This window comes from Psittacula echo (assembly GCF_963264785.1).
Source record: "Psittacula echo genome assembly, chromosome: 14".
Lineage (NCBI taxonomy): Eukaryota > Metazoa > Chordata > Aves > Psittaciformes > Psittacidae > Psittacula > Psittacula echo.
Window position 1 is genome coordinate 8071141 of NC_137750.1, and position 18422 is coordinate 8089562.

Sequence of the window (18422 nt, forward strand, 5' to 3'; positions counted from 1 at the left end):
GGAGTTCTATGAGCAGCAGGCAGGGAGGGACTGTGCTGCTGTCAAACACCAGCACGGCTGTATCCTGTGTAACGGGGGAGTGTTCCTTCCCTGGAGCGTGTGCTCTAGTTTCCCATTATTATTTCTTTAATAAGACTGATACTTACTGTACATCGCTCATTTGCTGCTAAAATTGGAGCCATTAGAGCAATAAGTGGCAATTACCTTCTGAGCGGTGTGGCGTGTGAAGGAGGAGGCTGGAGCCTGTCTTTCAGGAGCAAACACCCTGGAGCAGCAGCATAATGCTGGAGTGGCTTTGTAGGGACAGTTGGGATGGTGCCAAGCATCCTCCGGAGGCAGGATTGCACCCATGGGTGCTGGGAGAGGATGCATCTGGCTTGATGTCAGTGCAGGATGGGGATGAGGAGGGGTTGTGGCTCTGCTGTTATCCTGGGACATGTTATCCATGCTTTGAGCAGGCTGTCCCCAAGGAGCGGCTTCTCCCCTGAAGAACAATCCCCATGTTGAAAACAGATAAAAAAGGAACACGTCTGGTAATTTAATCATATTGAGTGCTTCTAAAATCACCCTTGGGCTGCACAGCAGCGTGTCAGAGGCCTCTGGAGGAGCACATGCAGTAAGGGTTAGGGTTAGATCTCTGGAGGAGGGAGGGTAAGATGTGCCAGCAGGTCTGAGAGCCCCATCCTCAGTGACCACAGCCTGGCCAGCAATGCAGGGACCCTTGTCCCCATAGTGACAGCACTCTGTCCTTAACACCAGTGCGGATGAGCCATGGCACGGGTCCCAGGCCATGTGTGGGAGCACAGGCAATGCCCTGTGTGCTAACGAGGGGGTCTGGGAGCTGCTGTCGGCGAGGCCGGTCCCTGTGGGCAGCTCCTCAGCGACAGCCAGGATGTCTGTGTTCATTATGCACATCCCTTTCATGCTGCCTTCATTATTCACGTGCTATCTACTGTCATTAAGATATCAAGTTCATTTAGGTACATCCACATTGGCAGTTTAATTATGTCTGGGTACTACTCTGTATTTTATTCATGGACTATCTGGGGGCGGTTGTCAAACACAAGACCAGGAGATAAAGGTTCGGTGGCTGCAGAATGCTAATGTCCTGCTGGCTCCCTTTTGACAAATACACATGCCAGTTATTACCAAACTGATTATTTCATTCATTAACACCACATACATCAGCTCCCTTCACCCAGTATTATTGTATACATTCATCTCTTCATAAACAATTACCTGACAAGGTTGGGAAAGGCAAGTACTGGGGAATTATTGCTCTGATGGGAAGTTCCTGGCACGGCTTAGTAGCAAGGTGCTGGGGTGGGGGGTTGGTGTGTGGAATGCCCCGTTAGCGTGATGGCTTCATTAATCAAATTAGGGACAATAGCACGTCACATGTGTGCCGTGTTTCCCAACAATACCAAACCCGTTTGCATTGTGCCGGGGGCTCAGCGGATGGGGCTCCCTGTTCAGTTTGTGGTGATGGAGGGGACGAAATGAAAGCCAGGCAACCCTGCAGGAAGGCTTGGGAAGCATTCACTGCGGCCAGACCATGGTGTGCATTTCTCATCTGCCCTTCTTTTTTAACTATTATTATTATCCTTATTGTCGTGAGGAACATTTGCATGAGAACAGGTTCTTTGTTTATTGTTTGTGCCTTTTTTCCGGCTTCCTTGTGTTGCTTTGCTGGAGCTGTAAACCCTCTATGATAGCATTAGCAGCGGTAGTGGGAATGATTAAGACACGACGAACATGCAACCATCTGGGGAACAAAACCCCCTGGGTCTTCTTTTCTAACTGTAAAAGGCTGGTGATGGAGGAAATAAAACATACAGGGATACACAACAGTGAGGAATAACCAAACTCATAAGTGATTCCTGCAGGTCTCTTGGAGACTGTGGTGAATCCCATTGGAGAGGATTCGTGATGCTGCTCACCCAGCTGGAGGTCACTCTCACAGTCTGGACTGGCCATAAGCAGCATCTTCCAGCGCATTATGACCAGCATTAACCCCTGTGGAAGCAATCAGAGCTGGAGCTGCTCTCCGCGATTCCCCTTGAACCCATGTGGTTTCCGTGTGTTGGTGGTGCCTTATTTATTTCTTTAAGTACATTGTACCCTCAACTGTTTCCACCACGGAGCAGGAGCAGCTGCAGGAGGCCACCAACACAGCCAGAATCAATTCAGCTTTTCCCTCAAGCAGACACGCTCGGAAAGTACTGCTTCAGGGGTCACACTTCTGCACTACTCCAGCGCAGGATTTGCAAGCTAAATAAAGGATCCAAGTGAGGTTTAAGTGCCTAACTCCCTTAGGCCCCTTTGCAAAAAGCCCCACTGGAATAACTAAGAAGCTTTTGCTGTGCATTTGCAGCAGCATTAATTCCTGCTATCTCTATGAGTCTCTTTGATCACACTTCAAAATCTTCATCTCCAGGGGTCCTGTCTGGGCTTTCCAATGTGGTTTAAGAGCAGACATCTCGGTGCTTTTTGGGGAGACCTGGTCTCCCAGGACACAGAATCAGTTTTCAAAGCCATGCCATGATCTCTGTATCGGAATGGAAAGATCACCCTATGCTGAGGGCCCTGCAAGGTCGGACCCCCTGTCCCAACCATGGGGTGATGCCTGACTGTTGCAGTGGGCCTTGGTGCCAGGGTGGATTTGAAATCCCTGCTGCTGTTGGAGTATCAGTGTGGGCTTAGCTAGTTTCTCCTGCATTTTCTTCAGTGAAAGAGGGAGCACACTGGGGGTTTTATTCTCTTTGTGGATGCTGAGAAATGAAGAGGGGACGAGAGTGGGTTTTGCTAAGCAGAGCATCTCTGGATAATGAGAGGCTGGGAGTCATGGAATCATAGAATGGTTTGGGTTGGAAAGGACCTTAAGATCATCCAGTTCCAACCCCCCTGCCATGGGCAGGGACACCTCACACTAAACCATGTCACACAAGGTTCTGTCCAACCTGGCCTCTTTAGGAGATGATCTGAAACCCCCATCCCATGCGAGTTTGGTGCTGAGTGAGAAAGATGAGGGTTTATTGGCCTGGACCCAAATGTCTCAGGTTGACTTAGGAAGCTGAGGTCACTAATTGTTTAGGTTTTTTCCATCTATTCATATTCTGGAGAGCACTTTTCTCTCTTTTCTCTTTTACATTAATGAGCTGGGTTCACTCTTAGAAGACCTTGATGTCATGCTAATGCCCAAGGAACAGCCTCTGCAGTGCAGTGATGTGAAGCTCAGCATGATACAAAGCAATGGAGGAGCCGGACCTGAGCTAGATATGCACAATTTACTGATGAGATTTAGATCTGCTATCAACTAAAACGTCCTGAAATACATCAGATGACTCTGACACCAGGTTAGACAGTAATTCATTCCTTGGGAGGAGGTGGAATAGCTGAGCACAGAAAAGAGCTCTTGATGTGCCAACACTGTGAGCTGTGGCTAAAAGCCCTTCTTAGCCTGCAGGGCTGGAGGAGGCTGGGGTGCGATTGCTCAGCGAGGTTCCTTCTGCACTAGCCCCTGCCTTGCCCAGAACTTGCAAATTAGGTTAGGAAGGATCTTTTGAAGCTTTCCGTTTTCTGGAGACTTTTGCCCTCTTTGTACTTGGCTGCTTTGCTCCAGGAATGGAAGCAGGGAGCCCTTCCCAGCCATTAAAGTTTCATTTAGCAAAAGGACAAAGAATTGGCACAGGAAGGATGAAGAACGACTGCAAGGGTAAACTCGTGTGATTCCATATATTTCAGATCATAGCCAGAGGTCAGGCTCCCTTTTTTGTAATACAGATAGAGGCTTTTTTGGCCTGGCAGCAGGAGGAAATGAGTAGTGATATATAAAGAAGTCACTTCTCAGCATAATATAAGAAACAACCTCTGTTCTCAAAAGCGGGCTTCTTTGAGGTGGCTGGCTCTTTCCTAAAGCTCTCACGCACACATGCACACACAGATACACGCGCAGCATCTTCAGCAGCGTAGGGCATGTCACAGTATTTCCCAGAACTTAATAATCCTGTTGTTTAGGACTCCACAACAGTATCTTGGATCCTTTTATCTCTGCAGAGAAGGGAGAAAGCCCACCTCCTCACTCCCAGCAAACCCCGCGGGCAGCTGGTCCATTAACCTGCAGGGATACAGGAGTGTCCCTGTGCCCTGGGTGCATCTCATTCTGCTGCACCCGCTGCCCATTTCCAATATCATTTCCCTGTTTCCATCTTCAGCTGCTTTAATTTAGCTATTTTACTTCCTGCACTGACTGCATCCTGATTTTTGGTCTCTGAGATGTAGTGGGATTTCTGCCCAGGAGGGATGGAGGAACACCTTTTTTTCCTGAATCACCTTTATTCAGTGGTTTTCTGTGTCCTTCCCATTTCCAGGCAACATTTTGTTCCCCTTCTCTCCAGCTTCATTTCTCAACCTTGCTCCTTTCCCATCCTTTTCCTCTTCTTCCATGGGAAGGACGCATGCATTGCGGTGGGTGTGCGTGGCTGACGGTGCACCTGTGTTTGTGCCTAAGAAAAATGAGGCAGACATGGAAAACAAGCAAATCACATTATATATTGCAGGCAATAATGTAGCTCCCAGGGGACAGAGATAATATAGTGAGAGACAAAGGAACAATAGACTTTGCTGGCCTGAGCACTCACTTGATTGTGGCTCTTCTGGAATTATTCTTGACTTTCTCTGCACGAGTGGAGCATTGGGCCTCGGAGCTGATAAGAGATCAGGGTGTGATCCAGGGGCTGTGGCTGGGATGAGCATCGCTTTGAACAGGAGCCCTTGCTGTACATGTTGTTCTTAGAGGGAGTCTCTTGCTCTTCACAGGAGCCGCACAGCACAAGGGATGGGGAATGTTTTAAAGCTGGCTCTGATTTCTGTGGTTTGGGAAAACACACTCTTGTCTGAGGGACTTTGTGTGGAGGACCATGGTGATTTGTGTTCCCATTCAGTGGTGGGTGCTGTGGGGCAGGTGTGCCCCACAGGAAGGGAAGGAAGGGGAGGAAGCAGTGGAAATTCCCTGAGTTTTGGATGCAGAAAGAGGCAGTGGAATAAAACTTCTGGCATTAACCATGGAGAGGACTTCCCCCATGTCACATCTGGGGCTTGAGGGGCTTGAAGGACATAACGGGGCTGATCGCCCTCAGGCTTCAAGGCGGCAGAAGGCCAGGTTAAGGCAGAGGCTGTTGGGGTGCATGAGAGAGATGGCTTTGCTCAACAGCCTGGGTGGTGAGGAGCCTTCCAAACCAAAGCACTGCTGGCTATTGGGAAAATCCTGGCTGGGATGCTCTCCTGGGGCTTCCCAGAGTTTCCCCTACAGAGGCAGATGATGCTTTGAGATGTGCTTCAGATTTTTCTTCTTCTTTCCTGCTCATTTCCTTCTTTTCTTCCTTTCTCCCTTCTCTTTCCTTCTTTCCTTCTCCTTCCTTCTCTCTTTTCTTTCTCTTTTTTCACCCTTTTTTTCTGTTCATCTTTTTCTTCTTTCTTTTCCTTTCTCTCTGTCTTCTCTTTATTTCTCTCTTCTGCTTTTTCCATCCGTCCGTCTGTCTTTCCACCTTTCTTAGACCTCAGCAAATTCCAGGAAGGCATCAGCTGTCTTTAACACCCAAAGGAAAAATCGAAGGGAAGGGTTCAATTACTTGCATGAAAAATGAGTCTCCTAACCAAGGTCTATCCATTTGCTAGTTGTGCTTGTTTTAAAACTGAATTATAGAGACGGCACATTTTTCTGGAGACAAATGCATTAATTTCTCTCAAAACAGACAAGAGGGAAGCAGAGGGAAAATAAGATAATAAGAGTTTCCACAGTGATTTATATGCCTTTGTGAAAAATAATGGGGGCAGACGGCAGCGCGCACCAGCAGCCCATGGGGGAAGGGGCAGGGGGTGGCAGGGATGACTGCAAGGAAAACTGCCAGAAGTCCAACTATGATTGTTGGTTTTAGATGATATAAGATCACTTTATGTCTCTGACTGGCTTGAAAAATCTCTGTCTCTCTCTCTCTCTATACACACATAAAATATATACCATATGATGCCCTTAAAATCGGCGCGGGCTATACTGTTTATACAGGAAAGGATTGTGTTTCTCTCCGACCTCTCCCCAGCCCTCCTTCTTCTGCCGAAGGATAAACTGGGACCTTTAGAAAACAAAGTGGTGGCTACAATTTTTAACAGATTTGCTCTTGCATATATTTATATAGGGCAGGAGAGCCCTTCCCTAGGGCTTGCCTGTGCTCTTGGGCAAAAACCAAAGGGGGGTGGTGAGTTTATTTTTCTTTATCTGTTCACTTTGGCTTGATTTATATGCTAAAAGAGATATTTTTATTATGGTGCATAGTAAATTGGGTTTCTTTATGGCTCATGAGAGCAGTTTTCCAAAATTGGACTATTTCTATAGTACACTGATTGCGATGTATTTCCGATCTTAATGTCTAAATCAAATCAAATGCACCCGATCGTATTTGGTTTTAAGCTATTTTGAAACAGGATGAAATGGGCAACTTTTTCTCGAGAAGACGTTGTGTTACTCAGGAAATCATCTCGGTTTAGCAAATAAAGGCTTTTGGTGGGAATTGGAGATTCTGGAAAGTTTTGAAGCCTTTTTGTGGTGGTGCAATCATGGGAAGCACGTCCAGGAGGCCAAAGGCCGCCGAGGCTTTAGTACCTACGCTGAGGTTTCTCTCCAGTTACTTATAGGAATGATGCAGTGAACTTATTCCCTGTTGGTTTCCGAGTAGAAAATCCTGCGGCGTTCAGATGGATCCGAGAGCAGAGGGAGGCTGAAGTGATGCTTTAAAGTAAAACCTAAATCTGTTCCAGGGCAGATGGTTAATTGTGTGGTTCCATTTATTTGCCTAATGCAAATCAAGTCCAGTTTGCCCATGGCTCCTGGGGAGCTGGGTTCCTGTTTGTTTTGCTAGAAACTGGGCTGAGATCTCATTGCATCTTCTGCAGCTCCCCCCCTGCAGCTTTGTGGTCCTCAGTGGAGGACCTTTGTATCTCCAGGGCTGGTGGAGAGGAGAAGCATCAGCTCCCACAGAGAATGGGATGGGGATAAGCCACCAACACTGTTGGTTGCAACATTCAACTTCCCATCTCCCTGGCTCCAGGGCAGTGAAGATGCTTTAGTGGATGGCAGCAGCCCCTTCTCCCATCCCAAAACCACACACTGGTCAGTGTCTGTGGGTTTGGGCACCCTCGATCCAATCCAGCCTTAGAGTAGGAGGGTGTTTCGGAGGGTTCCCAACTTCCCAAATGGGCCTAATTGAAGCCTTAAAGAGATTTTTCACAGATTCATGGCTTTTCAAAGGAGAAATTTGCATATTAATAAGAAGCTGTTCAGACTGATTGGCTTAATGTGTTTGGGGTAAGTATAATTAAATGTCAAGGGAAATATATCATGAAGTAATGAAGCTGAAGCTAATTTATCAAAAAATGAATCCTAAAGAGGGAGACATTTCCAATAACAAACAGTTCTTTAACCTTCCTCTTTAAGATGATTTGCTTAGTCAGGGCTGAAATGATCCTCACGTGAGAGGGACATGAGATGGTTATTGGTCAGGATTGACCTCTCTGTCCTGGGACCCCAAGGCTGAGCCCATCAAGAGGGTTCACTTGGGCACAGGTCAGGGAAGTGCGGCTCTGGTCCCTCCAAGGCAGCATTTGGGGTGCTGTTTGGGGGGGGTGTACATGTGTAACACTTCAGGGGTGCCCTTAGGGAAGAAGAACTGGGTTGAGGTTTAATTATATCAGATGCTGGGTCCCTTATGCCCTTTTTATCCCCATCCCCCAGTCTTTTCTCTTTACTCTGTAAGCTTTTCAGAGCATGTGCCATGTATTGTTCTGTCACATACGGCGAGCTGGGGATAAAGATCAGCCCATACAGGCTGTTTAATAAGAACAAAAAATGCACTGCACATTCAGAACTGTGATGCAGGTCCCCAAGCTGGGTATTTTAATGTAGAACTTAGGAGGATGAGGTCCAGGTTGAAGTCTATGCCAGTTGCTATGAGGGCTGTGACTCCTCCTCATCCCTTTGTGTGATGGAAGTGGGTTGTGAGCTTCCTGTGCAAAGGGCAAACAGGGCATGCGCTTCCCAGCAAGCCTCTGCTTTGGGTTCATGGGATTCATTTCCAGCCATGCACTGATTGTCCTCTGCCACCACTCCGTCAGTGACTTGCTCCCATGCATGGTGGGAGTGGGACTGGGAGCTCTTGATCTGTGCTTTGTGCATGTGCAAAGGAGAAAAGGAGGGTGCAGAGCTGTGAAAGGATCATGCCCATTGTCTCAGCTGGAAATCCTCTTTGGCATAATATGGGATAGAGGGGAATCAGCAGGTTGCAGAATAATAGAGGCATTTGTAGAAGAGAGCAGAAGTAGTGTCTATTTTCATTAAGAGGCATCGCAGTTACAATAAAAAACAGCACCAAAGAGCCAACAGAACCAGCCAGCAGAAGTCTGAATTTACCCAAGCAAATCCATCCGGGAAATGAGGAATCACTTTTCATTTGGGAGTTACATTGGAAATATGATGAACTCGCTGTGGGCCTGATTTGTTCCCTTGCAAGAATTAGCTGGTGCTGCAGGGATCTGGCAAACAGCTCATGCCTTATGCTTGGAGGCCCAACCAAGCTGGGGTAAAGCTCCCACTGGGAAAGGTGCCTGGTGCTGGAGAGGCCACTGAGATGTAAAACCAGGGGGGTCAAAAATGCGTGTGGCCACTGCTGGAGGTGATGAGCACTGGGTCCAGGTCTGATGAAAGGCAGGGTTTGTGCTCCCCAGGGCATGGCACACCCCAAAACTGCACTCACTAAAGCTGCTGGGGTGCCTTTATGGGAGCTCTAGGGCTGGAATAAAGAGCAGGCTCATGGCCAGGATGGGAGGGAAGCACTGCAAGACTCCTCAGCAGCAGAGGTGGCTGATGAACCCACCTCAACCCCTGCAGATAAAGTAGATGGTGCCTGGTGGTATCTCAAAGGATGGAGACGTGGTAAAAGGGGGCTATGGCCAAGGGCTCTGGAGCAGTTCATCTGCTTCTGATAGGCAGACAGCAGGGATTTACCAGCAATGCAGGACCCAGCATCCTCCGAGATGGATGCAGAAGTGCTCCAGGATGACTTGGCATTTTAGCCATTGGAAAGAAAACAAACAGCTACAAACCTCCCCTTCCCAAAGGCCCAGCTGGTCAGCCTGGAGGAAGCAGCGGTGCCACCCGTGATTGCCGCAGCCCCAGTGAGTTTCTTGTTCCAGCAAAGAAAATCAATGGCTTGCATGGCTAATGGCATTAGAGAGTTTCTGCCTGTCGATAGCACTTAGGCACTGGCGGTCTCCACGAGATGCCCAGGTGTGCTTCCCAGCACAGTGGCTTTTCGGGAGCCTCTCAGCAGGGTTCCTTCTCCCAGACCAGTTGCGGGATGCTGGGGCAGCAGCATCACCTCTTGTCATTAGCATCACCTTCCATAGGAACCAGGAGACTCAGGGCTCCCCATTTACCTGCTGCCCTCAGAGCAGCAGCTCTGCTTGGTGACAATTAATCAGAGCAATTAGGATGAGGGCTGTAATTAGCTCTGCTTAGTGCAATGTCCCTTCCTAGGGCAGCTGGTGAGCAAGGACCCCTTTGCAGCCCCTCTGCCCCTTCAAATCACCCCCAGCCCCATCACTCCAGCGCTGGGGAAGCCAATGTGAAGTTACACGTGTGCCTACTCATAGGGGGGTCTCTCGGGTGCAGAGCAAGCCCCTTATCTTGGGGACACTGCCTCTTCCTGCCGGGTCTCATCAGCGTGTGGTCGGTGGGGCTCAGCCGCACTGTCCTTGGCCAGGATTGTTCCTGTGCTTCCGGAACAGGTCACGTTCCCCAGATGCAGGAAGAAAGCATCCACCTGCAGTTATCAGCAAACAAGCCACTTTCTCCGCAGCATTCCTTTGATGGGTTTTCCAGCCTTCAGGAAGGAGGAGGCCTCCTGGCTGCGGCCTCAGGGTGGGGTGACAGCGGTCATTGCCCCCATGAGCTGGAGTTTAGTGTCCAAGTGCCTGTTTTGGAGGCAGGGAGGTTAAACCCACAAAGGAGCAGAGCTGCAGCTGCGGTACAGTTGAGGGGGGATGTCTGCTGGGGACCCCCAAGGAGCCTGGCATAGCCCTTGGGTGGACTCACAGATGCCTATGACAGGATGGGCACAGCATGGATGCCCAGATGTGCACAGCTACCTGCCTCATCCTTCTGTCTCACCCTGCCTTGGACGGACCCTGCTTTGGGGCTTTGGTTGCTGCAGGGGGTTTGGATGGGGACAGGGCAACCTGGGGGGTCCCTGTGGGCTGCAGTTTAGGTGGAGGTTTGTGCTATGGGTGCTGGTGTCAGGCTGTCAGCCATCTCCTAAACTTGAGCTGGAGCTGAACTGGAAGGGGAGGAGGGAGGGACGGGAAGGCAGCTCCACTGATAAGATGCTGCTTGACAGATACAGCGTGGAAACAGATGCTACCGCCTGCAGATGTAATGAGATACATAAATACCAGACTTGCTCAAATAAACGCCAGCATCCGCTGTAAGGACGAGCTCGGGAGCTCCCGGTGGTGCTGACTGGGTGCCAGCAGCGAGCACAGCGCGGTTGGATTTGGAGGGATGAGGAGAGGAGAGATGCTCTGTGACAGGAGAAGGTGGGAAGATGTGGGGGGGTGGCACGTTAACACTGTGCCATGTTTATCCCGAGTGATGCCTGTGGCCAGGGCTGTGCTGCAGCACCCAGCAGGGACCATCCCTGCAGCCCATGCTTTAGGCTGTGCCCACCACCAGGGCTGGGCTTTGGGGTGTGCCTAAAAGTAACGACGCACCCCATGTGCTTTGAGAGCTGCCCCTTCATGCCAGCACTGTTCTCATGTATGCTTTGATTTGTTACCCCCCCTGGAGTGCTGGGATAGTAAAAACCCTGTGTCCTGGGAGGGATCCTGCTGAGCTGGGCACAGGGAGCGCACCAAGGTGTCAGGAGACTCCTTGGCACATCTGGGAGCAAACAACCCAGGGACCACTGCAGCAGAATAGTAGGAATAGGAGAGACCCACAGGTTGTCTTCTCCCAGGACTATTCCTGCCTCCTACTTCGACCTCAGCCCAGTCCATCCTCTATAAACCCAATGGCAACACTGTCCTTTAGCATCAGCTGGATTTGATTTTACATCCAGCAAAACAATGAGCGATTTTCCTTTCTCCTTCCAGACCTCTCTGATCTTTTGCCACTCTCCCTGCAGCTCCCTCAGTCCCACAGCTTTGCTTGGAGGTTTTTTCTGTACATTTTTACCCATTTCCTGACATGCACCTTTCCATTTAATGCTTTCACCCGACACCTAACGCAAGGCAAAGCAGGAGGTTCAACTAACTCCAACGTGCCCTCACAGCTCATCAAAGCAAAGGCAGAGCTGCCAGGGCAGCACAGCCCCTGGGCTGAGACACCAGCCCCATAGGACGGACGCACTCAGCTCTTTAGGCAGCATATTTTAATCCATATATGCAAGCTCACCATCGGTTGCATCAAGTTATCAGTTTTGCCAGAGCATCTTTCGTGTCGAGCATCTCCTGTGCACGGTGTAATGGCAGATCTGGGAGTGTGGGCTCAAGCGTGGGGGATAGGCGAGTGCTGTGATTGCAGGTTTTGGTTTTTACTACATATTTCTGTTGCAGAATCACTGCTTTAAGTGATTTGGAAGAAAAAGAGAAACACGGGGGGAGGAGAAGCCAACTTGCCGGTGGCTGCAGGGAGCAATGCACAATGCTCTGGGGGCATGAGGCCGCATCATCACAGTGCTTGCTGTGCCTCAGTTTCCCCATAGCTTTGTGTTTCCCCATTCCATGCCTGTCACCGTCCTGCCCCTTCCTGGAGATGGAAACACTGTCAGCATTGCTATAGAGAAGTGAGAGGTGAAATAAGCCCCCTCAGTTCATTTTCCCTCTGTGCTCTGCTCTCCCAGCCCTGCCACAGCATCCACCATCGTGCCAGTCACCTAATACTTGACACACAGAAGGCAGCACATGAGTGAGGTGCAGAACATGCTGACAAGTGGCTCTGAAGGGCAGTGCCCAGCTCGGTGCCACTTGGTTTGTCGGGTGGTTGATGGAGGGGGTTTCACTCCAGCCTTGGATGCTGCTGGCTCCCAGAGATGTATTTCCTCTCTTCTTCTCCCTCCCATACACAAAGCCCACATAATTGTTAACCTTTAACCACGTCATCACTTCATGGTGCAAAGGCAGGATGAGGGATGGGTGTTTGCTGGTGGGAGAGGGTCCGATCCTCCTCTGATCCATGTTACATTTCTGGGAGCAGATTTGACCCTTCCCTGCCGGAAAGGCTCTTCCGTGGGATCCAGGGTCCCACAGCTGACTGCAGAGCTCAGTTGTCGGGCTCTCTCAGAAGGAGCAGTGTTGGCTTTGATGGAGTTTTTCCTGCGATGACCTCTTCGGTGGCACTTCCTTCAAAACAGCACTTGACACCGCAAGAGACTTCCTTTCCCACCGCTGCTGCTCCAGATCCCAGCCATTGGATGTGGAGCAAAACCAAACTGTGGTTAGGTTAAGCTGAGCAGGGCAAAAAGTAACAGAGGGCAGGTTTTTGGTCTCTGAAGCTTGCTCTAAGGGGTTTGTTACCACATTCATTAATGTGATGTTAATGGATATCACTAATTAAAGGAGCCTCTGTGTTTCCATCTTGAGCCATGGCTCCTTGAATGCTCCCAACATCTGCCTGGGGGTTTTCCTTCTCCACCATTTCTTTGTGTATATCCCATTGCTTGACACTGCTCAGGTTAGTGGCAACGATGGAAGAAGCAGCTGGAGGCTGCAACAAGGGCCCCACAGCCCGGGCTGTGCAGGGAATGTGTTTTGGGATGCATGGAGGGAAGCAGTGCCCTTCTGCATCTGCCGTGTGCCATCACCTCGCTGCAACTTGCAGGCTGTGTAATGGAACAACCCTGATAGCTGAAGTCAGCAGCACCTTCGGGAAAGCCCAGCTCTGTGTAAACAGGCTGTGTGAAACTCCAGCTTCGCATTCCTGCTTCATTCCCGTCCTTTATTCAGCAGATAGCTCCCAGCCTGCCGGCCCCTTCGGGGCTGCGGCCAGGTCAGCGGGAACATGGCCAAAGACAAGGGTAAACATCAGTGTGCTGGGGAAGGGAGCAGCGGCAGCTCCTCCTTCACCGCCTCTGCTGCTGCTGCAGGCGGGTGGGAGAGCACCAAGCTGAACCAGCAGCGTGCGGGAGGGGTCCAGGGACACAAACAGCATCCCCAGGTTGCCACTGCCATGCACATGCCCAGATGTGGTTTTTCTACATCTCAGGACTTGGTTGATGGTGCTTTGCACATTCAGGCTGTTTGCTGAGATCTTTCTTTGTCCTTCACTGTTCATTCACCCTGGGTTGTGTTGCTGTACGCTGCAAACCCCAGTGCTGGTCCAAAACCATTCTCTGCATCCTCCTCAGTTGTATGGCAATTGCCACTTCAGGAAGTGTACAAACTCACTGCTGCTGCAGGTGAGCTCAAGGTAGACCTGGCCATGTACCCGGACGGAGAAGGGTGAGCAAGACCCCCCCGCTGAGGTGCTGCTTCAACACAGGGCAGCGCTCACCATGGGGTTATACTTCTCCTTGGCACCCCTTGTTCTGGATGATCATTTCAATCCATCCAGCCTGGATACCTGGGCTCTGGTGGGGAAGTCATCCTAGGACTGGTGGGGAGAAGGATCTCACATCCTGGGGTTAAGAGGAGACAAATCCTGCCCTTAGCACACAATAGGGGAAGGTTTAACCAGAGGCCAGAGAGCACGTGGGGCTGATCACTGTAATCACAGCAGCTTTATTTATCGCTCCGGGTTGTGATGGCACAAGGGCTGCTAAAGGGCTGCCCTTATCTGCCGATGTCAGCCTCCCTTCCAGAGAGATCTGGACTAGATTTATGTGGGAAAGGTTTGCAGCAAGTCCATCCACAGCTGCTTTTAACGCCTCACATGCTGCCAAGGAGCCCAGGAGGTCGTGGGCAGGACATGGTTCGGTCCAGCTGGGAGCAAAGCAGCAGATGGACTTCAAACAGCAAACTTACCTCCAGTGTTCTGGATCCAGTGACCTCTATGGGAAACAGCAGCACGGGGCTGCTCCTCCTACACGAAGCAGGCTGTCCCCTCCCCAGAATCTCATTCGTGGAACAACCAATGCTTGTCTTCTTGCCAAGCACCAGCTTTCCTTGCTGCTTTGAGTTGGTGGGACAGCAGCACAGGTCAGCTGAGGCCAGCCAGCTGGTTTAACCCATTTCCTGGCCCCGATGAAGCTGAGGTGGGTACCCAGCATGGGCTGCTGGCAGGTATCAGCATCACACAGCGTTGCATCTGTTCCTCCAAGCTGTATTTCCAGAAGCACAGGGTGCTCAGGCTTGTAAGGGGGGAAACCTGCTTTGTTACTCTGGTTTTGTGACAGAAAGCGATGCTTCTTCCCCAGAGCTGTTAAGAAGAGGGACTCGAGATCAGGCGCTGTCTCCTGGACTCTGATCTCCAGGGCAGGGCTCGAACTCACACCCTGCTTGCCCTGGGAAACTCTAAGTCAAGCTTTTTAAAGGCATCCTTACAGTCCGTAAAGAGACCCAAAAGCCATAATAAAGATCGGTTCCCACACCAGGAGTGTCTGAGTGTTGGGAGTCTGTTACTGGGATGCCCTAACGTGCCGATGCCAAGGATGGGCATCAGCGCAGCTCCATGTGCGTCACTGGTCCTGTATCCCAGTGCTCAGCCCTAGCACAGCATCAGCCCCAGCCCATCCCTCCAGCCCCGCAGCTGCACCTCTCCCACCGGTGCTGGAGGATTTGTGCAGCAGCTCCAAGGGAACACAAATCCAACTGTTCCATTACCAAAGTGAAGGCCTGTGAAGCCCAATGGGGTGGGGAAGGGGGCACAACCCCTCAGTGAGCAGCAGCCCCATGAACTACCTCCAGGGGCTTTGGCCAGACACGGGAATGACCATTTCAGACACCGCTGCTGGGAAGTATGGACGTGGAAAAGGCCAACTACGAATATGCACACAGAGCCGAAACGCTCCCTTTGAGGAAAGTCTTCCTCCCCTATTAAGTAATTAAATAAAGCTCCGAGCTCTACTAAAATTAAAATAACAGAATGCATTTATTCTGGCAGGGCTCGCTGGTGGCTGCTCTTGCCAAAAACATTTTTGTGGTTCTTGTCTTTTCAAGTGGCTTTTCTGCAATAAAACCCAGATGCCATCAGTCCGAGGAGGCCTCCAGGCAACTGTTTGTGTCCATGAAAGATGCCCTTTGTAATTAATTAATCTCCCAAAAGCTGTGGTAGCACATTCCCCGTGGCTCCTGGCGTGTCCCTGCCTGCCAGCCCTGGCAGAGGAGCTGCACGCTCATTCCTGGGCGCTGAAGAAAGCTTTTGTGTTGCAGCTTTGCCACGAAAGGGGTTAATCTCCTCCATGGGAAGACACAGCGGAGATTTCAACACTTATCATAGCACAAACAGCAGTCAGCTGGAGGGGCTCGGGGACTCTCACATTTCATTGCCTCCGATTTATTTCATCCACCATGGAGCTGCCCAGTCTGTTTCTGGACCATTTCTACTTTTGGAAGCGTCAGGTGATGTCAAATTCCACCATAGAATAGTGTGTCTGCTCAGCAAAGGCCGCCCTTAGTGTCAGCAGTGATTGCCTTTATGTCTTCATATCCTCCAGGATGCATGAGCACTGTCTTATACCCCTGAGTTCATTCCTTCTCCAGCCTGAATGTCCCAAATTCATGGAGTTTCCCCCAGAAAGCCTCATCAAAGATCCATGCCTTTGCCTCTCCCTAATGTGGTTGCAAACAGAATTGCTTTAGGACAGGTCAATCCTGGCTGCCTCATTTGTAACGTAACGACTCAGCCTGGGGTTTGGTTGTTATTGGTGTTTTTTAGCCGTTGTTGGCTTTTCATTGTTGCTTTTTTTGATAGATGAGTTTAATTTTGCTGGCATATTGCACAGGTTTGCAAACCAGATGTTGCTGCTGCAGGACGGTAACAATGAGGCAGGCAAGGAGCCGTTCATCACGGACACGGTGCTGCAACCACAGCGGGGTCAAAGACACGGGGTCAGGGTATGGGGGGATGCAGGTCCCTGCTCCTCAGGACTCAGTTGCCATGAGAACTGCTGGTGGCACCGCGGTGAACCTGCAGCCACCTCCCATCCATCTCCCATTCCCCCCCGTTGGAAGGAGGCTGAGCTGCAGAGAGGGAAACTGCTGAGAGCATGGAAGGAGGGATGAGGGGTTTGTGTATAACCCAATGATGATGGTGTGAATCAGTGTAGGTGCTGGCTTCTGTCTGGGAGTGATACATGGGGTAGTGGGAATGCAAGGGGATGGGATGTGGAGGGGCAGGCAAGGATTAGAGCTAGGAGCACCCAGGAGGAGCAGCAAACAGCTGCTCCTTTGGCTCCTACACCTTCCTGGCTTGCCTTGCTTAACATGGAGGAGCTCAGGTTATCCCGTGTCCAAATCCTATGGTCCTTTAGCAAACCATACCCAACGCCTGGCCCAGGAGGGCTCTGAACTATAAAGGAGACCATGGAGCAGGATGGAACCTGACCTGAGCCCCAAACCCTTTCCCAGCTCAAGAGCTTCCCAAAGTGTAGGATTACTTCGGGTGGAAGAAGGAAATCGCTGAGGTCAGGGGGCTGATACTGCACATTTTTATGTGACATCAGCTTGCTGCCACCTTGAAAATACCAAAAGATAGAGTCTCGCGTCCTGGCCCACGAAAATCCCTCGTGCCCTGCAGGAAGGGAGTGTTGTTACTCCAGAAATCCACTGTTATTCCAGGGAATTTAAGCCAATGTGCAGGAAACCCCAATGTGGGCAGGGAGGAATTTACAGGGATGGGGCATTAGGATTGTGGACATGTGCTGTGTTCTTACAGTACCACGGCAAAGAAGGGAGGTGGGATCACCCTCAAAAAGCCCCTTAGAGGCCTTGAATAGGCAAAAGGGATTTAGGTCTAATTCGACAGGCAGTAAAGGAAGTGGGGAGTCAGGAGTGTGTTTAGATGCTTTTCTGAATGAGAGCACTATGGGTCTCTGGACAATGCACATAAGGAGGAAGGAAAGCTGGGCTCTGGGCTGGAGGTGTCAGGCTTGGGAGCATCTTGCCCTTGGTACCCAGGACATCCTGGAGCACTGCATGCAGCAGCATCTCCCCCCAGGGGCATTCAGCACTAACGTGTCCTTCTCTGTCCCTCTCTCAGGGACCTCATGCCCAGGACCCTGGAGGGGCAGATCACCATGGAGAAGACCCCCAGCTACTTCGTCACCAAGGAGGCCCCGGCGCGCATCTCCTCCATGTCGAAGGGCACGAAGCTCATCGTGGTGGTGCGGGACCCCGTGACCAGAGCCATCTCGGACTACACGCAGACGCTCTCCAAGAAGCCCGACATCCCCACCTTTGAGAGCCTGACCTTCAAAAACAGGACTACGGGCCTGATCGACACCTCGTGGAGCGCCATCCAGATTGGCATCTACGCCAAGCACCTGGAGAACTGGCTCCTCTACTTCCCCATCGGGCAGATCCTCTTTGTGAGCGGGGAGAGGCTCATCAGCGACCCCGCGGGGGAGCTGGGCCGGGTTCAGGACTTTCTGGGCCTCAAGAGGATCATCACCGACAAACACTTCTACTTCAACAAAACCAAGGGCTTCCCGTGCCTGAAGAAGGCGGAAGGCAGCAGCAAACCCCACTGCCTGGGCAAGACGAAAGGCAGGACCCACCCCGACATAGACCAGGAGGTGGTGCAGAGATTGCGGGACTTCTACCGGCCCTTCAACATGAAGTTCTACCAGATGACGGGGCAGGACTTCGGCTGGGACTGAGGCTGAAACAAATAATTTAAGAAAAGGAAAATATAATATAATATATATTTTTTTTACATATCAGTAGAGAGGGGGGGAAAATACAAAAAAAAAAAACCTACTAGTTGTGCTGAAACATGATTTGTTCTATTTTTCTTTTGGCATTGCTTTGTTTTCTTTCTTTTCTCAGTGATAAGGTGATGTGTCCATCCACAAAAGGAGGCTGTGAGCAGCAGCCTGGTCCTGTTGGTGTCTCTTGCTCCCTTCAATGGGCCCCAGGTTCAGCCCTGTTTCTGCAAGGCAAAAAGCAGGTGTAAAGCTTTCAGATGTCCTCAGGAAGTGACAGGGGGGCTTGGGGAGCTCAGAGCCTTACTGGAAGGGCAGCCACATTTTGGCTTGCAAATGCCATTCGAGACCAGACCTCATCACTTTTGACAGTGAAACAAAGGAGGCTTAATACCTAATTTGGCTTTCAAAACCTTACCTTAGGGGGTTTTCTTTATTGCATGAAACCTTTGGTGAATTTCTGTTTCATTTATCCCAACTTTTTGTTTGACTTTTGCCCCCCACTAAATCAAGCTC

General features: G+C 50.5%; 1 protein-coding gene across 1 annotated transcript in view; it reads left to right on the plus strand.

Moving 5' to 3' along the window:
* Window positions 1–17861, plus strand: part of HS3ST3A1 (heparan sulfate-glucosamine 3-sulfotransferase 3A1) — a gene marked incomplete at its 3' end in the record, with an annotated part of 31890 nt that extends 14029 nt beyond the window's left edge. Inside the window, exon 2 of the mRNA XM_080629585.1 lies at window positions 17243–17861. Coding sequence (XP_080485711.1) covers window positions 17243–17861 — 619 coding nt within the window. The remainder of the gene's footprint in view (window positions 1–17242) is intronic.
* Window positions 17862–18422: the final 561 nt, after the last annotated feature.